At 37.6% G+C, this 25,409-nt stretch overlaps 2 protein-coding genes across 2 annotated transcripts in view; both read right to left on the bottom strand.

Annotated features, from left to right (window-relative positions):
- The window catches only part of LOC137715606 (DEAD-box ATP-dependent RNA helicase 20-like), an 8,715-nt gene extending 5,291 nt beyond the window's left edge, over nucleotides 1-3,424 (bottom strand). The window contains exons 1-5 of the mRNA XM_088691710.1: nucleotides 2,069-3,424; nucleotides 904-2,010; nucleotides 548-727; nucleotides 282-428; nucleotides 1-62 (exon numbers count right to left, since the gene is read on the bottom strand). The exon at nucleotides 1-62 is cut by the window's left edge and continues 102 nt beyond it. Of these exons, the coding sequence (XP_088547836.1) occupies nucleotides 1-62; nucleotides 282-428; nucleotides 548-727; nucleotides 904-1,042 (528 nt within the window). The 5' untranslated portion in view covers nucleotides 1,043-2,010; nucleotides 2,069-3,424. The remainder of the gene's footprint in view (nucleotides 63-281; nucleotides 429-547; nucleotides 728-903; nucleotides 2,011-2,068) is intronic.
- A 6,593-nt stretch (nucleotides 3,425-10,017) lies between these two features.
- Nucleotides 10,018-18,413, bottom strand: LOC137715610 (uncharacterized). Its single transcript, XM_088691712.1, has 14 exons — nucleotides 18,166-18,413; nucleotides 17,419-17,530; nucleotides 17,211-17,304; nucleotides 16,920-16,952; nucleotides 15,230-15,291; nucleotides 15,007-15,081; nucleotides 14,490-14,812; nucleotides 14,168-14,240; nucleotides 13,163-13,237; nucleotides 11,907-12,897; nucleotides 11,042-11,275; nucleotides 10,880-10,941; nucleotides 10,529-10,603; nucleotides 10,018-10,336 (listed from the first exon to the last, which is right to left on the bottom strand). Exons 1-14 carry the CDS (start codon nucleotides 18,369-18,371, stop codon nucleotides 10,160-10,162), a joined length of 2,592 nt encoding a protein of 863 aa, XP_088547838.1. The 5' UTR covers nucleotides 18,372-18,413; the 3' UTR covers nucleotides 10,018-10,159.
- Nucleotides 18,414-25,409: the final 6,996 nt, after the last annotated feature.

Below are 25,409 nucleotides of genomic sequence, written 5' to 3'. Positions count from 1 at the left end.
AGTATAACCATCCTCTAACGCAAAATGCAAGGTCCTAGGTGTGGCGATTAGAATCCCACCTCCTGAGCCAAAATATTAATTGCAATAAAAAAGAAGAATAAATATACATATACTCAAACAAGAAGTCTCCCTTAAAATCACCACCTACAAAAAAGTACATGTTACCATAAACAAGGCCTATAACAGAATATCAAGTAGATAATATCTGATACATGATATTCCATTGCAGTAGCACAATAATAACAATAGACGGTAAAATGTAGTTTGCCACCAGCACTTACTACTTTTTTTAGGAGAAGACAGTTTCCAGCTTAATAAGACTTTAATGTTGGAAGCTGCACAAAATTTAGCATACTCTTGTTGGATTTCTTCACCGAGTCGCTCCGTTGGAGCTAAAATCAATACTCTTGGGCCATCTCCACCACGAGCTGAAGGAAAGTTATAAAATGGAAAAACTTATTGCCTATGATCAATATAACACAAATATACATGATTAAAAGAGCTAGGATGGGATTATCTTAAGGATAACTAACATATATAAACTCACATAGTTTTGGCTGGGAGTTTATATGGACAATTGCAGGCATCAGATACGCCAGCTTCTTCCCGGATCCTGGTTGAGCAATACCAATGAGGTCACGGCCCTCCAAAGCCATTGGCCATACTTGAGCTTGAATTGGTGTAGGCCTAGCAAATCCAGCTTTTGAAAATTGTTGTGTAACATTTTCTATGATGCTCAAGGGAAATTATCAGTTCAATAGATATAGGTACACATTCAAGTGGAAATATATATATATATATATATATATGTATATATGTATGTATGTGTATATATATTTGTTATATTTTATTACATAACAAGTTAACTTGTTTAAAACAAGATAGAAACTAAAAAGTAGGTACCTGGAAATCGAGTGTCATCGAAAGTCCTGATGGGTTTTGGAATATCACCACAGCCTTCAACAGTCATTCCCCTCCGTTGCCTATACTCCTCGACCGTATAAGAGGTATCGTCAGTATTTAAGTGCTGCGTTTCAGGCATGCTGCCTTGGGGCGTATAAGAAGTGACATCAGTATTGAGGTCCTGCGTTTCAGACGTGCTGCCTACATCAGTATGCTCCTCGACTTTGCCTACCGCGTAAGCGGTGCCATCAGTAGTAATTTCCCTCTTGAGGTCCTGCGTTTCAGACCGGAGATCCTGCTTTTCAGACGGGCCTTTAGCAGTTATTTTCCTCCGCTTCGTCCTGTACTTGTTGACGTCGCTGGCCGTATATGAGATGCCTCGAGCAGCATCAGCCCCATAATGCTGTGCTTGTTGGAGTTTGTGGCCAAGTGGACAAATGTCCAAAATAACTTTCGGCTAAAGAAAGAAAGTTGGAACACATTTCCTTGTTTTGGGGAAGAAAAAAGGGAAAAGTAAAAGGGAAAAGTTTGGTTGTCTTCAACACCCGTGAGAGCTCTTTTTCGGTTTATAGGGAGAGTTGTAGAGAGAGAGGGTTGTTTAAGAGAGCAAGGAAGAGTGAAAGAGAGCATCCAAGGGGGAGAGCATTCGGCTCTCCCATGGAAAAGGTTGAACATGGGTTGAGAGAAATCAAGAGAGCTAGAGTGAAAGATCTCTTGTGAAAGAACTTTTGGGGTAGAGTGAGGCTCTTGGGAAAATTCTGTGAGTGGGTGTACAAGGGATATGGGATTGGGTTATGTCGATTTAACTCATGTGTATACTTGTACTGTTTTTCTCATAGTGAAGAGCAATATCTCTCTGAGGACGTAGGCAGGTTTTTGCCGAACCTCGTAAATTTCTCTGTGTCTTTATTTCTTGTATTTTATTTTGTTCAACTGTGTGTGATTTTGGTGAGGTTGTAATCTGAATCTCGGTTCCGCACTAACGAACGGGCCAAGGCACAACAGTGCTAACCGTTCCGAGTGACGAAATCCGCCCATAGCACCACCACCAACAGCATCCAACCAACCGAAACAAACAACACAAAATTATTCAAGTTTTCCAATCACCTCCCGGCTCCAACCAACTGAAACAAACAACACAAAATTATTCAAGTTTTCCAATCACCTCTCGGCCGGGTAACTACTAACTGCTAACAAATTTTAGCAAGTTTAGGGGGGTATTCAATTGAGAGACTTATAAATCCATGAATTTTTATAGAGTTTAATTGATTTGTAGATATTTCATATAAAATTTTGATTTAATTCTTTCGATTTGTGGATACTTAAAATAAACTACTAAATCTTTCTAATTCTCTTTAATTCCTCAACTTTATCAAATTCTTTAAAATCAACTTCTAATTGAATACAACTGAAATGTGATAAATTTCTTTAAAATCCTAATTGAATACACCCAAATTTCTAAGAATTTTAATAAACTAACTTAAAACTCTAATTGAATATCTCTTGAACTTCAAAGAATCAGTTAAAATCCTGATTGAATATCCTAAATTCATTAAAAAAATTAAAAAATACACCCTAATTCGTACCCAGAGAGAGAGAGAAAGTGAGTTACCTTCTTGTCCGACGACGGCGAGAACTGGGGTCCTCGAAGCGCTTTGCCATATTCGAAATCCCAAAGCCTGAAAATCCCAAAGCTTTGGAGGAAAGTCGCGTAGAGAATTCCTAGGCCCGGCTATCTTATTTATTATACTAATACAAATCCTTCTTACAAAAGGTCTAAATAAATCCCTTAACATAAACTAGGAAACAATCTCCTACTCTAATATGGAGAATCTGCTAGTTTACTAATCTTCTAGTCATATTGATCACTTTTTGCTCAAAATAGATTCCTAAGTCCTACATAAAAGTGAAGTTAAAAGTATCAAAATTCTTACAAAATACATGTGGTCCAATATCCTAGTGGATAGGGCGTTAGTTTTCACTCATGCGTCCCGCGTTCGAGACTCTCCCTTCCATAAATTATTGTAATGGTTTTGAATTCTCATCCTTCCCTTAACTCTTTACTTGTTCTCAAGAAAGAAAAAAAAACAAAAACTAACAAACTAAAGACTTAACTAGAATTTGACCAAGACAAATTCTCACTTTAGGTCGCAAGCCATAGAAAAAGTTTAAATATTAGAACATTTATACCTTGCCATGTAAACCTACATGGCAAGCAACTTACAACAAGGCATTTGAGTCATTGGGCGGCTTGACCAGCGTTGGTTTGTGTTTGATTGAGCGGTAATGCACATTACCCTACACTCTCGATACGCCAACGTACCAATCTAATCGAATAACGCGACACCATATGCTTTAGTTTTGCAACATGACATTACATAATTCATCCGAAATATGCTACGGTAGTATACCGGAGTTGTAGCTCTCTATGAATCATAGACTATGATTGTACGATGGATAGGGGATCAAGAAAATAACATAACGCATATAATTGTGATGAATAATTAATTAAGAAAACTCTCAAGTTTAAACTGTAGGAAACTGATATAATTATAAAACATGATATATAACAAGTATCCCAGATTACATTTATTGCAGTTTATATATGATACCTGGAGCAGTCATCCTTCTTTGTTGAAATGCAATTCTTCTACTTGTTTAAGACCTTATGTTCCAAAGGTGATAGAACCCTTAATCTCAGAACTACACTTCACAAGTAGGGAATTGGATTATATATATACACAGATTTCATCTGATTTCCATCTATCGTGGAAATCAGTTACTGCAGTTGATAGTGTTAACCCAAGTCAATCTGCTGCTTCATCCACTCCATGTCATGATGATCCACATGCAGTGCATTGTGCTTTTCAGAGTGGAATATGGTTCCCACGTTAAACATGTATGATTATGCTTAGTGGACAGCAAGGCCACTGCATGTGTTTACTGACAGATGACTCATAAACAGCAAGGATGCAACTTTCAGTTGTTTTGTTTATTTGCATGCGTGTGTAAAGTATCTGTGAACAAAACTCTGCTGCAATTGCAGCAGATGATGATGAAAGGAAGATAGATTGGATCCAAGTCTAATATCCAAGTTTACTGAAGGCAGTTTTCACCAAGTAATGGATAAGCACTTGCTGCATGTTATCCATGCATCCTTACTTTTAGGAAGTAGTTTTACACGCTTACAACTCTTTAGTCAGTTTGTAACATATTGGCAACATAGATTTGTATACCTATAATGTTAGTCAAGTCCAATTAGGTATCCAACATTCTCCCACATGGACACAGACTAAACATTATAATCAAAGTCATGCCCTTCACAACACTGATACCTCATGTGATCACATCAAGTTTCACGCATACTAACTTCCTTTCAACTACCATAATTAATTTAAATATTTGAACTCCAGAAAATCATGTGTTTATATACAACACAAGCACCCTGAAACCACAAATATTTAAAACTAATATGTAGAAAGAAACTTTAGACTTTTCAATGAATTTGTATTCCTTCATTCATCCAAAACAGTCATTTCATGGATCAACTTTGGAAGATCCTGATGCATTCATCGAATTGCATCCCTCGAATTATTCATGTCCAATCATCAAGACACTAGAATAGACATATGCATGCATACAGTCAGCAACTCAGACAACCAATAGGCTCAACAAGTGCATATGATTCAGTAGGTCTTGATAGTGAACAACATAAATAACATTCGAAGACATATTTGAAATATACATGTGACTTACATCAAGTTTTTCTTACTCCCACACTTCAGCAGATTCTAGAGATTCAAGCACTCCCATCTTAGAGACATGATCCTTGAATACTCCTACTGCCAATGGCTTAGTCAAAGGGTCAGCTATCATTGAATTTGATTCAATATGCTCAATCATGATTTCACCCTTCCTCACATGTTCTTTCACTGATAGATATTTGATGTCCATCAACCTTGTTGCCTCAGACTTCTTGTTATTCTTAGAGAAAAATACTGCAGCTTTGTTATCGCAGTATATGGTTAGTGGTCTCGAAATTGAATCAACAATAGCCATGCAGCTGATTAAATTTCTTAACCACAAACCTCTCTTGGTAGCTTCAAAACATGCTATGAACTCGGCCTCCATAGTTGATGTGGCTAACGCCTTTTGTTTAGCACTTTTCCATGATACAGCTGCTCCTGCCAAGAAAAACAAGTAGCCACTCGTGGATCTCCTGTCATCCACACAACCTGCAAAGTCAGCATCTGTGTAGCCAACTAGTTCCAAGTTCTCTACTTTCTTGTAAACCAACATAAAGGATTTTGTCCTTTGCAAGTATCTTAACACTTTCTTGGCTGCAACCCAATGTTGTTCACCGGGGTACGACTGATATCTTCCCAACACACTGATGGCAAATGCCAAATCAGGTCTAGTGCAGACCTGTGCATACATCAAGCTACCTACTAGAGACGCATAAGGCTTATTGACCATGCTTTGTCTCTCAATTTCATTCCTCGGACATTGAGACTTATTCAACCTGTCTCCCTTTCCCATTGGTACTTCCCCATTAGCACAAGTTTGCATATTGAATCTGTGCAACACTTTTTCAATGTACGACTTTTGTGAAAGTCCCAACAAACCTCGAGCCCTATCTCTTTTGATCTCTATACCAAGCACATATGATGCATTTCCCATATCCTTCATCTCAAAGGTCTTAGACAATAATCTCTTAGTTTCAAGCACAAGATTAAGATCATTGCTTGCCAAGAGAATATCATCTACATAAAGCACAAGCAAAATGAATCTTGATCCAATGACCTTGAGATAAATACAATCATCAATCTTATTCTCACAAAACCCAAAAGAAGTTACCTTTTCATCAAATTTCAAGAACCATTGTCTCGAGGCTTGTTTTAGACCGTACAACGATTTGTTCAACTTACAAACCATGTTCTCCTCGCCTTCTTTAATGAAACCAACAGGTTGTTCCATATAAATATCTTCCTCCAAATCACCATTCAAGAAGGCTGCCTTTACATCCATCTGGTGCAGTTCAAGGTTGTAATGAGCCACAAGAGCCAACACAATCCGAAGTGAATCTTTAGTCGATACCGGAGAAAACGTTTCTGAGTAGTCTACTCCCTCAGTTTGTGTATAGCCCTTAGCCACCAGCCTGGCTTTGTGCCTTTCAATTCTTCCATTCGAATCCTTTTTAGTTTTAAACACCCATTTACACCCCACTACCTTGATATCATCTGGTGCATGAACTAAAGTCCAAACGTTGTTTGTTTGCATGGATTTCAGTTCATCACTCATTGCTTCCTGCCACAATTCAAATTGCAAACTACTCATAGCTTCTTAATAAGTAACAGGTTCATCTGATATGCCTTCATTTAGTTCCACTTCTTCAAGGTACACAAAGTAATCATTAGGTATTGCTGACCTCCTAACTCTTTGCGGCATTACCCTTCTTTGATTCACAGATACTTGCATTGGTTGACTAGTTGATGCATGCGATGGAGTTGCGGTTGCATTAACATTTGCAATGGATGAGTCAACATTTGCAATGGGTATACCAGCTTGCAAATTAAAATCTTCAACTTGAAACTCCACCTCAGATGGCTGTGAAACAATAGACTCCCCGTAGCTTTTGCCCTCAAATATATCACCTTGCTCTTCAAATTCCAAAACTGTTGCTGCCTGAAAATTACTCGATGCTTCCGTTTCTTCAATAAACTTGGCAGCATTAGTTTCAAAAATTCTGTTTGGGAGATTTGACGCATAAAATCTATAACCCTTTGATTTATCAGGAAACCCCACGAAGTGACATGAAACTGTCCTTGAATCCAATTTCTTCTCAGTAGGGTTATACATCCTAGCTTCCGCATTACAACCCCAAACATGCATGTGATTCAAACTTGGCTTTCTCCCTGCCCACAATTCAAAAGGAGTTTTGCAAACTGATTTGCTTGGAACTCGGTTCAGTATGTAGCTCGACATTTTCACGGCTTCACCCCATAAAAACTGTGGAAGTGTTGAACAACTCATCATGCTTCTTACCATTTCAATCAGAGTTCTATTTCTCCGTTCAGCCACGCCATTTTGTTGTGGCGTGCCTGGGGTAGTGTACTCTGCTTGAATACCACACTCCTCCAAGTATAGAGCCAAAGGCCCCTTAGATTGACCTGCCTCAGTGTACCTGCCATAGTATTCACCTCCCCTATCGGACCTTAGAATTTTAATGGACAACTCCAACTGTTTTTCTACTTCAGTTTTAAATAATTTGAAACAATTCAACACTGAAGATTTTTCTGAGATCAAATACAAGTATGAAAACCTTGAATAGTCATCAATAAAAGTCACGAAATAAATGTTTCCACAAATTGTTTTAGTTGGGAAAGGTCCACAAACATCAGAGTGGATAATCTCTAATAGTTTTTGACTTCGAATTGAAGTCTTTTTTGTAGTTTTAGTCATCTTCCCCTTAAAACACTCAATGCAGTTTTCGAAATTTGAGAAATCCAAAGCAGGCAAAATTTTGTCCTTAATCATGCGATCCATTCGTGCTTTGGATATGTGCCCTAATCTCCTATGCCAAAGCATGGAAGATTTTTCATTCAAAACAAGCCTTTTAGTTGATGTAAATGATTCAGTATTAAAACAAATACTTTCATTGCAAACCGAACAAAGCACTTGCCATAATTCATTAACTAGAAAACAGACTCCAAGTACAACTCTTGGATTATTCTTCATGTAAATCCTGACACTTTCATTGTCTCCATCGAAAGCAAAGCCAGTTTTTACAAGTTTCGAAACTGAAAGTAAATTCCTTCTAAGTGAAGGTACATATAAAACATCAACTAAATCTAAAACAAAACCACTAGACAGCTTGAGCTTGAGGTCGCCTATTGCTTCCACAGCCACTTTATTCCCATTGCCAACATAGACTTGAAATTCTTCATTTCTTGTTGTTGAATATCTTCTTGTGAAACCCTGCAACGAATTGGTGATATGAACCGAACAACCAGTGTCAAACCACCAAGAATTTGGAGGGATTTCAACAAGATTAGATTCAAAACACACAAAAATTTTGACTAAAATACCTTTCTTAGTTTTCAGATCTTTGAGTTTCTCACAATCCCTTTTCATGTGACCAGTTCGTTTGCAAAAATAGCACCTTATGTTGTCCATTATATCCTTATAATTCTCAGGTCCTTTGGAGGAGGATGCATTCATGACAGCACTATTATTGGAGGTCAGTTTAGGAGCCTTACCAGAACGAAAAAATGGTTTCTTCCCTTTGTCAGCATGCACAAAGTTTACTGCAGCATGATTGACATTGCGCCTAAGCCTGCATTCTTCTTGAGCAGCAATTGAAATCAGTTCATCCATGGACCATTTCTCTTTCTGAGTACTGTAAGTAACCTTCAACTGATCATAACTCGAAGGCAGAGAAGTCAGTGCCATGTGGACCACAAAAGCCTCATCAACTGGAACGTCCAAGTCCTTCAGTTTGGCTGCAGTATTCACCAACTTCAGAATATGCTCTCTAACACCCTTTCCTTCATCAAACTTCAGAGATGTAAGTGTTGTCATCAATTCTCCCATTTCAGCCTTCTCTGATTCCTTGAATTTTGCTCCAATGGCATCAAGAAAATCTCTCGCCTTATCACATCCAGTAACACCACCTCTAACAGTATCGCTCATGGTTCTTTTCATAACCATTAGTGACATCCTGTTAGCCTTCTCCCATTTCTCATGCTTGTGCCTTTGTTCAGCAGTTGAGGCACCTGTCAGCGCAGCAGGTTCATCCTCACGAAGTGCAAGATCGAGATCCATTAGTCCCAGCAAGATCTCTATATCTTGCTTCCATTTCTTGAAATTGCCACCACTTAATGGTTCGACAGATGAGAGACTGAGAGTAGACGAATTCGCTGGAGCAGTCATAGAAATGTTAGTTACAAATAAGAGTATGCAGTTACTGCTGCAAGTTTACATCGCACTTTTTTTTTTTTTTTTTTTTTGAGTGAAAATCATAAACTGCCTTCCATATTGCATATATTGGCCATAATGTTCCACAATCGCAATGATACATCAAGTCTTTGGACTAGACAATTGCAAACTTTTATAGGGAATGATTCATACAATTTATTAACCTTTATGCAATTTATATATATTTCCCTTTTGAGAAATATATGAACATGCTATGAATCTTTTAAGACCCCTTCATAGCCACAAAACACAATAACAATATTCACTTTGATGAATATCAGAAGTGCATCAGGTACTGCACTACTCGAGAGATATATAAAATACATTTCAAATATATCATCATACATTTATCAACATGATAATAAAGCAGTAAAACGAATCTGGGACTTGTTATTAGGCTCTGATACCAAATGTAGGAAACTGATATAATTATAAAACATGATATATAACAAGTATCCCAGATTACATTTATTGCAGTTTATATATGATACCTGGAGCAGTCATCCTTCTTTGTTGAAATGCAATTCTTCTACTTGTTTAAGACCTTATGTTCCAAAGGTGATAGAACCCTTAATCTCAGAACTACACTTCACAAGTAGGGAATTGGATTATATATATACACAGATTTCATCTGATTTCCATCTATCGTGGAAATCAGTTACTGCAGTTGATAGTGTTAACCCAAGTCAATCTGCTGCTTCATCCACTCCATGTCATGATGATCCACATGCAGTGCATTGTGCTTTTCAGAGTGGAATATGGTTCCCACGTTAAGCATGTATGATTATGCTTAGTGGACAGCAAGGCCACTGCATGTGTTTACTGACAGATGACTCATAAACAGCAAGGATGCAACTTTCAGTTGTTTTGTTTATTTGCATGCGTGTGTAAAGTATCTGTGAACAAAACTCTGCTGCAATTGCAGCAGATGATGATGAAAGGAAGATAGATTGGATCCAAGTCTAATATCCAAGTTTACTGAAGGCAGTTTTCACCAAGTAATGGATAAGCACTTGCTGCATGTTATCCATGCATCCTTACTTTTAGGAAGTAGTTTTACACGCTTACAACTCTTTAGTCAGTTTGTAACATATTGGCAACATAGATTTGTATACCTATAATGTTAGTCAAGTCCAATTAGGTATCCAACATAAACCTCACAGTATATCCATACAAAACTTCCAAAACCATCCAAACAGAAGCTACGACTCAACTTCCCAGCCTCGCGTACATGATACATGGCATTTGGATAATACACAAGACCACGCTATAGAAAAGTTTAATTGGGATTGGTCTGCTGTGCTATTGAAAGCCCAGAAAAAGAGGACACAACTTTACCAGGTGACATACTACATTCGGAACTCTCTAAGACTGATATGAGACGCTCCAACATGGTCTTCGACAGTTTCAGCTTCTCAGTCTGCTCCGAGTTTGGTTTTTCCGGAAGAGAATCGTGCTGTCAAAGAGAAAGAATAACGGATAACAAGTAGCAAGATAATTTTACTGGCATTGTTGGTGGATTAACAATACCATTTATTCAGTTTAAGGGATATATCCTAAACCATATCTATAAGCTTGAAGGGAATGTTACTTAAGTAATAGTTGAGCAACAAGTTTTATGAGGGATTAACATGAAGTAATTACATACCTGCTGAATTTGGGTAGCAATTTTCTGATACATTTCACGTAGGTCGGATAAGTACATTGCTGTCATGACTTCGATCTGCAAATGAAAATCCGCAATACGAAGATGATTAGAAAGAACATTGTTGCAGCTGCATGGTCGCTCGTGCATCCAATTACAGTTTTTCATTTTAATGCTTCAAATTTCAAGAAAAAAAATGCCGACAGAAAAGAGATCATGCATACCACCACGCATGAATTCAGAATGGGTGAAAATCATGTGTACATAATGAAGCAAGATTTTACATTAACTTCCCAACCGATGGTTAGTAGCTTAAAATCACGATTGAATGGAGATCAAACAAGGACATCTTACTTTTTTATAGACCTCCTCTGGCACATCACCCTCAGTTGCATCTCCGGTCTTCGCTGTGGAATCTAGAGATGCCACAAATTAGAAACATTTGATAAATAAAAATGGAAAACTATATTTCCCTAAACAGTTAAACATGTAGCTAAAAACAATTATGAAGAATACCCGATTGCTTTAAATCTGAATTTTTCTGCAGGCTAGTCATATTGTTTTGTTGCATCGTCGGCAGAGGACCTTGAAACTGCATTGACTGCAGCCCAGCTAAAGAAGACACTGAAAACTTCTGCAAGTTAGTCATATCGCTTTGCTGCATCATGGCCATAGGACCTTGAAACTGCATTGACTGCAACTGCACTGGGTTCAACTGATTTGCAGAATGCAATCGAGCAATTCGAGATGCTACAAAATAAAATATACAGACATACACATCAAATTTCAATATTTGCATACAAGATTGCACGAAACTTGATATTGAGCATTATAGATGAGAAAAAAGCGTATGATGCAGATTAGATAAAGAAACATGGAAAACTATCATATGACCAAACGGTAGATAAAAGATATAAACATCTATCCAAATAACATGAGAAATTTGAGAACAAACTAGAAGCTACACAAGCAAAAGTGGGACGAGAACGCTTGAAGTGAACGACAACAAAACGCTTGAAGTAGCTTAATAATAGGGCTCCGCTGAGAATGCCTTATCTACAAACCAACTGAAGAAAACTAAAAGAATTCAGAGCCATCTTTTATACAATCCAAAGAAACGAAAGACAGCTCAGATAAGATTTTGCTCCCAAATTGGCATGATACCAACCTAATCATTCTGCTAACTAATTTGAATGCAGATCCGTGTAGTTTAATACCAAAAGTCCCATTTGGAGAAGATAACATTCCAAAATTGGACTACTTTCCAAAGGGTCTACAACCATACGTACGTCAGACAGGCGCATGTAAGAAATGAACAAAAAGGCCAGCGTTGGAAATGGCATAACTGAAAAGAAAAGGTTAGGGAAAAGTGGAAACATACTTGATAGTGCCTCATTTAGGGATCTTTGAGATTGAGATAACAGCATTGCCTGATCCATTGCAAATTGTGACGGACGCATGGATTTTGATACCTGAAATGGTGCTTGAAGTGTTTCCTGCCTATCTCGTTTTAAGCCCGCAGACACCAGGTTGCTCTGCAACATTGTTGTCAGAGGGTGCTGGTTCATTTGATTTTTAAGATGCATGTGAGTAATATGAGAGTGTGACTGCTGCTGTTGCTGCTGTAGTACCTGCTGCTGGTTCTGTATCAATTGGTGCTGCATTTGCTGTTGATACTGTTGCTTCAGTTGATTCTGAAGCTTTTGCCGTTTCTGCTGTTCTATTTGCTGGTGTTGAAGCATACCAGAATTTGACTGAGGGGAGTTAATATTTGACTGCAGCTTACAAAACCCACTCGGTGATGACATGGCATTCATGTTCACTTGTTGGGAAACATTGACAGGAGTTTGCTGGATAGATCCCAACAGAACTTGCTGCAAAGAGTTCAGTGCATTTCCCTGTCCTGGATCCAACTTTGTACTCGGCTGCAATGGATTCATCATCTTCTGCTGTGCTGTTGAACTTGAAACCCCAGAAATAGAAGACAATGAATTTTCCTGCAAGTTTGTCATATTATTGTTCTGCTGCATTGTTGGCACAGGACCTTGTAAATTCCTTGTTTGCGACTGCGGGTTCATTTGATTTTCATGAGACTGCACTTGAGTAATTTGAGATTGAGGCTGCAGCATGGAGTAGTGCATATGTGGTGAGGGGAGCTGCTCTTGTTGCAGAGGAGGAACTTCCGTCCTCGGTCTATTTATATTAATAAATGTTACCATCTGCTTCTCATATAAACCCAATTTGCCTTTCAAACTAGGTAAAATCCTATTCTTGGAAATCTGTAAGACTGATATGAGGCGCTCCAACATGGTTTTGAACATTTTTAGCTTCTCAAGCTGCTCCGGCTTTGGTGGTTGTGGAAGAGAATCGGGCTGGCAAATAGAAAGAACAGACATCAGTAAGATAAAGAACGACAATATAAGGAGTAACAAGACTTCGTTGCGAAATGTTATCAGCACTAGTGGTGAAGTAACACTCCCATGTAGACAGTCTACATGGGTACAATAATTAAAAGGAAACTCCAGGTGGAATCTATCAAAGAACACCACCGTAATAACCTAGCATGGAAAGCCCGCTTGTTGGTAAAAGTTCAAGCAACAAATTATGAGAGAAGAAAATATTGAATTGATTACTTACCTGCTGAAGTTGAGTAGCATATTTCTGATAAATTTCACTTAGTTCGGTTAAGTACATTTCCTTCATGACTTTGATCTGCAAATGAAAGTCATAAATACGAAGATGATTAGAAAGAACATTGTTGCAGCTATATGCTTGTCGACACCATCACATCATCAATGCCAACGGAAAAGAGCCCCGTGCATGCAACCATGAATTCAGACAGCATGACAAAGCAGCCCCACAAGGAATCGTAGCTAGTATGTTTTTCTTCAAAATTCCCTTGAATGGGAATTTTGGCATGAGTATAATTAAATTGGTTGAAATGGTTTGGATAGGTGAACTAAAGACTTACAGTTGCTCCAGATGTGACTATGTGACGGATGCTCAGGGCAAAAGGAGTAGAGGAAAACCTAGGAAAACTTGGAAAGAGACTTTAAGAAAGGAAATGAAGTACTTGAACCTAACGGAAGATTTGACGCAAAACAGAGCGCATTGGTATTCTAAGATTATAGAACCGATGCAACGTGAGATAAAACTGGTTGTTGTTGTAGCTCTATCCCCACCCCCACCCCCACGCCTAATAATTTGTATTTTTATATTAAATTGTTGTATGTGAAGGACTGAGATTATCTCCGGAGCTTTGACTCGAGAGCCGATGGATCGATTAATCCTGGCCATTAAATTCAATCCGGCGGCCATGAAACCAAAGGGGCAAGGTGCAGGGGATGGAAGATGAAGGAGGGGATGGTGTGGGATGACCAGAGGGGAAAGGTGCAGGCGGTGGGAGAAGGAGGAGAAGGGGATGGGTGTTGGCAGTGGGAGAGGAAGGAGGAAGGAGGAGGGGATGGGGGTGGGATGACGGCAGTCTGAGAAAGAGCCCAATTTGACCGTCGAACTCCTTGTCGGTGGTGCTGGAAACCTTCGCAGGCGAGAAGGGGAGAGATTTCTGGGATGTGAAAAGAGTTGTGCATTTCTGACCGTAATTGAAAGCCATCGAATGGACAAGAAGTTAGTACATCTTACTTTTTGATAGACCTCCTCTTTCGAAGCACTCCCGTTTGCATGTCCGGTCTGGGCTCGGCAATCTAGGGAAGCCACAAATTATACAGAGAGATGTGTCAATGTTTGCACCTAAAAAGAAATTTGAACAAGAGACGAAAAAACTAAGCATTGCATACAGAACATTGAGAAAAAAATGGAAAACTATCCTTCCCAAAACAGTTGAAAATGTATTTCTTGTAACACAAAATAATATTACACACACACACACATATATATGTCCAGACATCATAAGAAATCTAAGAACAGAAGCTTCATGAGCCAAAGTGGAAAAGGACCAGAACCTTGTAAATTCATTGTTTGCAACTGCGGGTTCATTTGATTTTCACGAGACTGCACTTGATTAATTTGAGATTGCGGCTGCTGCATGGAGTGCATATGAGGTCGCGAGAGCTGCCCTTGTTGCAGAGGAGGACCTTGCTTCCTCGGTCTATTTGTATCAATAAAATTTATTATCCGATTCTCGTATGAACCCAACTTGTCTTTCAAACCAGGTGAAATGCTACTCTTGGTAATATGTAAGACTGATATGAGGCGCTCCAATATGTTTTTGAACATTTTTAGCTTCTCAAGCCGCTCTGACTTTGGTTGTTGTGGAAGAGAATCGTGCTGGAAAATAGAAAGAAGAAGAGGCATGAGTAAGCAAAAGAACAACAATATAAGAAGAAATTAAAACGGCGATCCGTCATGACAAGGGATCTAGCATGAACCATCCCCACGACAACCTTGAACGGAAAGAATGCTTAATTTGTAAAAGTAAAGCAACAAATTATGAGGGGAAAAAAAATTAAGTGGTTACACACCGGTTGAAGTTTAGTAGCAATCTTCCAATACATTTCACTTAGCTCAGGTAAGTACATCTCCTTCATGGCTTTGATCTTCAAATCAAATTCAGAATGCCAACGATGATTAGAAACAAATACACGTTTCCAAACACCGTAGTATAGTTTGTTTCATACTATCTCATGTCTTCTATTAATTTGTTTCTAACCCTAGCCATTTAGTCCGCATGGCAAAGTGGCTTACCTTTTGATAGACCTCTTCTTGCCAATCACCCTCATTTGCAAGTCTTGCTTGGGCTGGGGAATCTAGGATTGGTACAAGTTATGCAAAAATATTTTAGGGTAAAGTACAAAAAACTACCTCAACTATGGGTCGAACGACACTTTCATACCTCATCTTTTAAAATTGACAATGTCATATCTCATCTTACGAATTTGTGACAATGTCATACCTTCCGTCAGTTTGTCTGTCATCTAAGTAGTGACGTGGCTTAAAAAATTAATAAAATATTAAAAACTAAAATTATAAAATCATTTAACAATTTTTTTTACATGGGGACCCACCCCTTATCCCCCTCACCTTTCTTCCTTCCTCCCATTTTCCTCCACCCCAAACCCAGATCCCATCCCCACTTCGCTCTCCCTCTCCGTGCCCAGAACCACCATTACTCCCCTCTCTCTCTCCCCTTTCTCCCTTTCACGTTACAACAGCAGCCTTTTCGGCTCTGCCATTGTCCGCAAGCTCCAAGCCTTAAACTTCACAAACCTCGTCCTCTGCACCCACGCCGAGAGCCTTTCGTCTCCGAGAACCTGACCGATTCGGTCATCAACATGCGCCTCGGCGAGCTCGCCCTCCGCACCCACAGCTTTGCCAGTAAGTCTGCGTTTTCCGACGAGGAGTACCTCTAGCTATCCCAAGCCTTCAGTGATTTCTCCGCCTGTAGCAATGACATATCGGGAGAATTAAAATGGCTCGCAAGCTTGCCGTCGCCGGAAAACGCGTTGACCTCTGAATTATCTAAGGCTGCGCCAGAACTGGAACCATGCCAAGGGTTTTTGCAGAAGGAGAACTTCTCAACCGAGATCATCGAGAGCATTTCGCCGGAGGATCTTCAGCCGACGATCAAGATCTGCGTCAACGGCCTCCAATCGCCGTCACTTGTCGTGAAGCAATATGCAGCGTCCAAGCTCAGGCTTTTAGCGAAGAATTGGGTTGATAATCATGCCTTGATCGGCGAGTCCGGCTCTTTTCATGCTCTAATTCATCTACTGCGATGCAGCAATCTATGGACGCATGAATACGACGTCACGGCGTACACCCAGTTTGCAAAATTCCAATTGGGATTTGAACAGGGGAGAAAGAAAAGGATGGATGCACGAGGCAGAGGTGTCAAAGGGGGTAGTAACAGAGCACACCCAATTTGCGAAATTCCAATTAAGATTTGATTTGTTTGAGTAAATTAAAAATTGGGGACTGAAATGGGGAAGAAGGGTGAGGGTGATGAGTTTGGGGGAGACAGGTGGGGAAGAAGGTTGAAGGTGATGAGTTTAGGGAGTGGGTTAAGGGAAGACGGGAGCGGGTGGGGATGGGATCTGGGTTTGGGGTGGGGGAAAACGGGAGGAGGGAAGAAAGGTGAGGGGGATAAGGGGTGGGTCCCCATGTAAAAAAAAATTGTTAAATGATTTTATAATTTTAGTTTTTAATATTTAATTAATTTTTTAATATTTTATTAATTTTTCTAAGCCACGTCACTGACAGAAGGTATGACATTGTCACAAATTCGTAAGATGAGGTATGACATTGTCAATTTTAAAAGATGAAGTATGAAAGTGTCGTTCGACCCATAATTGAGGTAGTTTTTTGTACTTTACCCAATATTTTATACAATCATACAAATTTGTCTGATAAGGGTATTAATGGAGAAAAGCTTTACCTTCCGAACATTGCTCAAGCAGAATAAAAACCTCTGCAAAAACATGAAATATTTTCTTTTATTTCCCTCATTCGATAATTGAACACTAGTTCAGCCTCTTGCACAAACCATATAAACTAAAATTGATCCCAGAACTTCACACCTATTTAATCATAAAAAAAATATTAACTGCCGGTGTAGATATTAAAAATCAATCTTTCAGGCAGTTGATCATTAAGAAGAACGGCATTTTTAAAATTCAAATTCATTTTCTCTCCATGTCAAAAAGCATGTTGCAGAAGTTTCTATTACCAGCAGGATTAGGTTGTAATGAATTATCCACTGTGTTCTGAATCATGGTATCCACTTTAAGCATCCTCAGAGAAATTTTTTGTAGATAATCCCACTATGAAGAGAAATCCATGTTAAACTTCGAATGCATTGCTATGCATAAGGCAAACAGAGTTGAAACACAAACTAGTAAGTTATGTATGTAATAACATTTGTCATAGATAAATACCTGGCTTGTGGAAGAAGTATAAATCTTTTCCTCAAATGTCACGGCCATTTTCAAGAGTTCTTGTAATTCCTCGTGACCAGATACAGAAGGATGACTCTTCAATGTATCAAATCTTTACGTGTAACACATTTAACAAAAATTATTGACTATCATTAAAGCATGGAATTAAGAAGTACATAAGCAAATTCATAATGAACAAATCCAATCATTTCTGTATAAACCCTGACATGCCCCAATCCTGATGTCCAAAAAGGATGTGTGGGATTCTTAGCCCACGTAGTCACACGGGGTGAACCTTCTTTGTGTGCTGAACATGTCATGCATTATTTCACATGTTCTCGGCATTCGCATTCATTAAATGGCTTGCATCACCCTTGGATGTCGGCTAGCACGTGGCCATTGTCAAACCCGCCTAAAGGTATGCACACAGATTTTTGTGAAAGTAAACGAATATCATCTTCTAGCGATCATACATCTGAAACTGTAGTTTTAATTGATGCCTACATAATTGAACTCAGTGCTATAAAGGGGAATCAAACCTAGGGCTCGGGTGCTGTGGTAAAGGCTTTTAACCACTTAAGCTACAAACCCTTTGCGTTCTTGCATGCTTAACGTTATGATTGCCCTTTTATAACAAACATGATAACAAGTACAAAATCATCTATAAATTAAAAGCTACTGCAAGAGAAAAGCATGAATCTATGATTCCTTGGGTTTTATTTTTCTTTCTTTCTTAAACATACTCACATCTTGTAGGTAATCTCTTGCCGTGAATTTGGAAGAGATTGACTCCTCCAGTCGCCACTGTCCATCGAGAGTTTTTCAAGTTGAGAAATCAAGTCGTCGTCTATTGTGGGTTCTCCATCGTCTGTGTCGGTTGAGGGTTCGCCTCCACCTTGAGGAGGCCGAGGCGTCACGTTATCGGAATACATCAATTCTGACCAGATATGCATGGCCCAATCTAAAGAGAATGGAGACCAAAAATTAACGATCAATCAAACCTAGAAATTTGATCCAAAAAAATGTGGAAAGAGTTGCGCTCATGAGAGAGGGAGAGAAAGAGAGAGATAAGTGTCAATTTATAGGGAGACCATCAAACATGCAAGAATGAACGTCAGCTCATAGGAAATACCTTATTTATATATGGGTGGTGTTACAGGTAATACTCCTCATCAAACAATCCGGGCCCTTGAAATTTGATCTAACGGCTAAAGTTATTATAACTTTTAAAGTAAGCCCGTGTTTTTAGCCGTTTGATCAAATTTCAAGGGTCTGGCTTATTTAATGAGGAGGATTAGGTTGAAGGGATCCGGGGAGGATCCCTTTCCGGTGTTACATACACCAAATTCATGCTTTAGATTTGTGCACGAACTGGTGTGGCATATTCTACCCCATATAAAATTTTATTATAATTTTTAATTAAATTTCAACCTGAATTAAAGTACAAAAATTTAGTACAAATTTGATTGGTGACACATCATTTAGTACACAAATTTTGGTGCAAAATTTTGATGTGTCCATCAGCAAGTTTTAGAATTTTGCGATCTCAACCCAAGGCCTTTTGAAATTCTCTTTTGCCACAAGACATAGTTTAAAAAAATTTGCTACATGTTTAAAAAATAAATCACACACCCACTAAGTCATTGTCACGCGATAAATTAGTATTCTTGTTATTTCTCTAACAAGCTTTATCAAAGTCATATACTCCCAGAGTTTGGGATCATCATCTGTTTCCCAACATTTATAGGACATTTATTCTTCGAGACTACCAAAATTTATAATGATTAATATTATTTACAATGTATAATAACTTAATGATGTGATTGTGTAGTGTAAATTGAGCATGTGGATGGACTATTCAGTGTAGAGATTTAGAAGTTCAGTGATTTTTAGCATAGGCGGATATAGGTCAAGTCGAATCTAGTAAGCCAACACACTGTCATATCATGTTCTTTTTCTCGCATGGCGCAAGAGTTTTGCAGACCAAAATTTGGTTGCCTTTAGATTAATCCATCTTGAAGATGCTTGAGAATAATGCTTACAGATACTATTAAATTAATAATATTATTTAAAGAATTATATTTAAAGAATCCTCGGTTGGATGCGATTATACTTCCTCGTTTAAAGGAACTTATATTGAATAAGGAAAATTTAAAGATAATAATTAGTTACTAATTTCACTTTTAGTTCTCTTGCCTTATCTCCTTTCCATGAGCAGAGGCAGTTGGAGAAATCTGGGTAGCAGCTATTGGTGGTTGAATTATTCGTGGAATGTAGACGTTGCCAATTTCATGAGAGCATTCTCGTCATTTGTATGTAAAGTTTATCTATCAGTTCCAAAATTTTCTGAATTATTTCTGTCATCCAAGTTTTAAAATATCAAAAACAATACCAGTTACAAATTTATAATTTATCTTATAATCCGTGGCATATTAGTAACATCCAAACAAAATAAAGGACGGTTATGTGATTACAAAAAGAGGTAGCACAGTTGTTTACGAATTTGAGTCACGGACCTAATAAAAAAACAGTTTAAGTCAACCTCTTGTTCCATCGGGTCTTCGTATACCTCTCTCCTTAGGATCTGCACTGGAACCCTTTCCTCAAGTAATCTCTATCACGCATCTGCTGATCAAGGTAACTTCACCAAACTTTGTTTAAGTTTATATATTTATTGGATTATTTTCTCGTACCCAATTCAATAAAACGGTCATCCATTTCTCAGGTTGACTTGTTATTTTCATAGCTAGCAACTCATAATTTCAGATTCTGGGTCTTCTTAGATTTTGTTTTTTCAATTCAAATTTGTTTTGTTTCATGATGGTTGGTCAGTTTTGATGGATACCAATGATGATGGATACCAATGATGAGAGAGCTCCTCTAGGTGGAGAACCTTCAACGGGCGCTGGTGATTGGAGGACCCAATTGCAGCTAGATTCACGACGCAGAATTGTCTATAAGATGCAAGTATAGTTTGAAGTAGAATGAAAATCTAGAAATCATGGACCTCAGTGAATGAAGAAAAATTTACCAATGTAATATTCTCTTTTATATTTTTGAAAAATATGAGAAATAGGATGGAGGAGACTTTAAGAAAAGATATGGAGTATTTGGAACTAACAGTAGACATGGACCAAAACCGAGCGCATTAGTATTCTAGGATTTTTATAGCCAACCCAACTTAATGAAATAAGTTTTGGTTGTATGTGTACGAGAAACAAAATCAGTTACAAAAATTTTAATAAAAAAAAAAAGAAGAGAAACATTGAAAATACAATAAAATGGGTTCTTAATCGTGTTATATATTGTTTATTGTCTATTTAGTGCTTGCAATTCTGTTATTTGTTAGAAATGCACCAACAAGTTTTATTTCTGCATATTTCCCGATATTTTTACTATTTAATTGAATGTTGTGTTTATTTTGTTAAGAAACTTTACCTCAATGCTTTAATCATGGTAAAAAACTTATTGATTATGTTTCATATAAAGAACTGAAATGTTAAAGAGGCACCTTCCATACTTGAGGTTGAGGATATTGCTGCAAGGTTTGAGGAGAAAATATATGCTGCAGCCTCAAGCCAGGTACTTCCATTACTCTGGGGTTCTAATTTTTCATGTGTAATTTCTTACACATCTGTTTATTTTTTCAACTTTTTATGTGTATGGTGGATGTTGGGATGAATTGTAACCTAAGTTGTTTGGATCTCTTTTTCCGGTCAGATTCAACAACAACAACAAAGTTTTTTTCCCACTAAGTGGGGTCGGTTATATGAATCCTAGAACGCTATTGCGCTCGGTTCTGTGTCACGTCTTCCGTTAGGTCCAAGTACTCTAAGTCTTTTCTTAGAGTCTCTTCCAAAGTCTTCCTAGGTCTTCCTCTACCCCTTCGGCCTTGAACCTCTATCCTGTAATCGCATCTTCTAACCAGAGCGTCAGTAGGCCTTCGTTTCACATGTCCAAACCACCGTAACCGATTTTCTCTTATCTTTCCTTCAATTTCGGCTACTCCTACTTTACCTCGGATATCCTCATTCCTAATCTTATCATTTCTCATGTGCCCACACATCCATCAAAGCATTCTCATCTCTGCTACACTCATTTTATGTACGTGTTGATGCTTCACCGCCCAACATTCCATGCCATACAGCATTGCTGACCTTATTGTCGTCCTATAAAATTTTTCCTTAAGCTTCAATGGCATACGATGGTCACACAACACGCCGGATGCACTCTTCCACTTCATCCATCCAGTTTCTATTTTAGGGTTGAGGTCTCCATCCAACTCTCCGTTCGTTTGCAAGATAGATCATAAATAGCGAAAGCTGTCACTTTTTAGTACTTGCTGATCTCCAGTCGGATTATCTTCGGAAAATTTCTCTAAAGATGCTCATCCTTGAGATCAAGTCTCATGCCACAATACCCCTCTCCAACTTGAAACGGCATCGTGTCCTTGCTTGATTTTGAAGTTTGATTGTACCTAAGTTTTAAATATTTAGACTGAGATAATGACTCAGATAGAGCAAAATGCGGCAAAGCAAATGCTTGCTTGATTTTCTTACAAGCTTTATCATGAAAGTCATATTTTCCAAAGTTTGGGATCATCATCTGTTTCCGTACATTTATTCTCGAAGAGTACCAAAATTTCTAATGATTAATCTTAATCACAATGCATAATAACTGTGAGAATATATTTATTTACTCTGAAATTTTTCCGTAATTATTGCATGTTTTAAGTCAATACAACGCAACTGATGGAACCTATTTACTTTGAACATAGTTAATACCATTGCCCTGTTCATTGAAAAATGCTTTTAAAATAATTGAAAACGATTTTTGTGAAATTATTTTCATCACACCAAGACCCTTATATGAATTTGGAGTAAAATTTCATTGGCTACAACTTATCTTTGTGGAAGTTAGAGATATGTCCCACAAACTTTGTCAACAAAAATATACACAAACAAAACTATTTGCAAACTTTCAATGAAAAACTAGATACAAACAATAAGTAGTCGTACATATATTATCTCTTTAGTGTTGATCTAGGTCCATTTTAGTTATAAAAAAAAAAAAAAAACTAGAGGGGTTTCGGAGGAGGTGCAGAGAGAAGAAGATGACGAGGCGGATTGACCTTTGCGGATTGACACTCAAAGGTCGAGCTCTTAGTCTCCAACAGTGGCGAGGTCTAGGGTTTTTTGCAGAGAGGTAAAGGGGAAAAGTGGGGGTTCCACTGCGTAGTTGAGAGAGAGAGAGAGTTCGAGAACAAAGCATGAATGAACGCGGAAGTGAGTGGAGTTGGTAAACGGAGCAAGCACTCAAAAGGGTATCTTCGTCAGTGGCATAAATCAAAAAAAAAAAAACTAAGCGAGGACAAATTTGAAAAAACATTGTGGTTATGAACAATAATTCAGTGTAAAATGAATTTTATTAGTATATACTAGCAGAGAGCACACACTTTATGTGTATGAATAATTTATCTTAACAAGTGCATATTTTTTTTAATATTACATAATTACTGTTTTATCCTTCTTATGTAAATATTGTGTATCAAAGTGAGGGTAAAATTGGAAAAATAAGTATAAAAAGAGGGTAAAATTGGAAAAATAAGTATAAAAAGAGGGTAAAATAGGAAACATAGGGATATGGTTGTCATTTTGTCAAAAGGTACAAAATTACTATTTTGTCCTCCTTTTGTCAATAGTATGTATCAAAAGTGAGGGTATAGAAAAAAAATGACAAAAAGTTGATAAGGAGAGTTCTTTTAATAATAGTATAAATTAAATTTATAATCGATTCTATCTGCACACTTTTGCTAACCTAAATAGAAGAGTCAATAGATAAACCATGTATATATATATATATATATATATATGAAGGTGAATCATGTATATATGAACTCCATGTGTTCATTTCTCTATCACATTCCTTTCAATGCCAACAGATGGGTAATTTTGCAACGTAGCTGATCTTAAAATAGTCACAAAACCATATAGTTTGACGTAAAAAATAAGCTTAATCATTTATTTAATCACGTAATCTCTCATTTCTCAAAGTGTAATAGACATGCACCTACGTAAGAAAGTGGAACAAAATCGCCACCCGTGGCGCCCATAAAGATAAAGTTATAACCTTTGAAACTTGAAGAAAGGGACTGGGGGAGTTATGTGTGCAACTAAATCCAAAAAGTTGAAAGTTCAAGTATGCTTACATCTTAAAGCCAAATATGTTTAGCACGTTGCCACACATTAATACTTGATAAGGCAGTCAAATTTTAGTCAATTACGAAATACCAAGCTCGATTCTAAAATATGACACACGGTGCGGTAGTATTTGACAGTTTTTAGTAGTTATCGTTTTATTAACTTAAAGACAAACATACATAGCGACCGCGGGGTGGTCCGAATGTTAATGACGGATTTTAGACTTGTATTTTACATGACATGTTTTGGATTTGATTTATGATGTTTGTGAATCACACGATGGTGGCCAGGGGGAGATTGAAATGCCTCTGTGAATCTTCCTGGCCCCCTGAAAGGGTGGACTGTCATGACGAAGCTACTACTTGGTCCCTTTTAGGTGAATCACACCATAGTGCCCAGAAGAAGGTTGAAATGCCTCTGTGAGCCTTTCCGGTTCTCGAAGGTGGATTGCTGTGATGAAGCCACCAGCTGGTTCATTTTAGTAGTTTTGAGTAAATTAGGTAACTCGTAAGGTAACACTAGTTATTAATTTCTCACTTTACAATGCACTTTGTATGGACATTAAGCATGTTTCATTCATTTTTCTATATATGTGAATATTTTTGCTCACCATCTTTTTCTTGTGGTTAAGTTAATAATTATTTAGCAATCAAATTAATCCAAGGGCTTTTATTAAGGTGTTTTCGCAATCCCTCGTTGATCCTTTGGTGAGCGGGACTTCTTATGCAAACTTACACGTACCATTTATGATAAGCATGTTAAATGGTCGGAATTTCACTATCTTGACACCACATATACATCAAGAGCTGCATACTAGCTTAATGAGACAATGAGGCCAAGGCTATCAATTTTTGGGGCTATTTCACATGTAAGTTTCGCCCACAAAAACTTTAAATTCAACAATTGAATGTGTGATTTGATTCTAAATAAAGCCTATTAAATTTTGGGGCTCCCTTAAATGATTTTCTTTTTGCTAGTTTATATACTAACCTCAAATGGTTAGTCTAGTGGTGAACGAGCAAATGTTTGTAGTTCTCAATTCAAGTTTAAACTCACATAGATTTAGAGTCACAACTCCATTTTAATGTATCATTTAATCACTTAAAAATACGTTGCCGCTCCACGTAGATACTTCCTATATTAAGAAAAATCCAGTCTTATCCAAATATAAAACGTTGACAAGTCTCATCAGCCTTTGAAGATCCTACAAGATATCTTTATGGAAAGGATCTAGTTTAAAAAAAATGGTGATGAAGGGCTAATGCTACGTGGCTCGCTGCTAAAAGATATGAGGAAGTTGGAAATCAATTTGAAACTCTATGACGTTGTATGTCTCAAAAATAATTCAAAGTCATACTGTACAAGAAAGACTCAACTTTGCTATATCATATGAATCTTTGTAGAGTAATTCCTAATTGAGATCTTTTGATATAGGTGCCTTAGTTTTGAATTTTCTAGATCAAACATCTATGTCTTTTAGTAATTTAATTAAACTTTTTTTTTTTGTCATAAGTTTGGTGCTATATGCACATTATATTGTAACAAATTTCCTATAATCTAGCATTTTGATTACATTCTCCTCTGTTAGAGATAATTGTTAAAAAAAAAAATGGTTAGATTCAATTTATTTTCACAATAATGCTACAATTTAGCAATAATTATCTACGATTTAAGATATTTTCTTTCCAAAATAGTTTAAAATATTTTTAAATCCCCCAAAATCAAACGTACCAAAATAAGTTTTTCTTTTAGTATGTTATGAGAAAATATGATTGTGAATAATATAAACGT

Source organism: Pyrus communis, chromosome 3 (assembly GCF_041283825.1).
Source record: "Pyrus communis isolate YQ-2024b chromosome 3, ASM4128382v1, whole genome shotgun sequence".
NCBI lineage: Eukaryota > Viridiplantae > Streptophyta > Magnoliopsida > Rosales > Rosaceae > Pyrus > Pyrus communis.
This window is presented reverse-complemented; position numbering and strand designations above follow the sequence as displayed.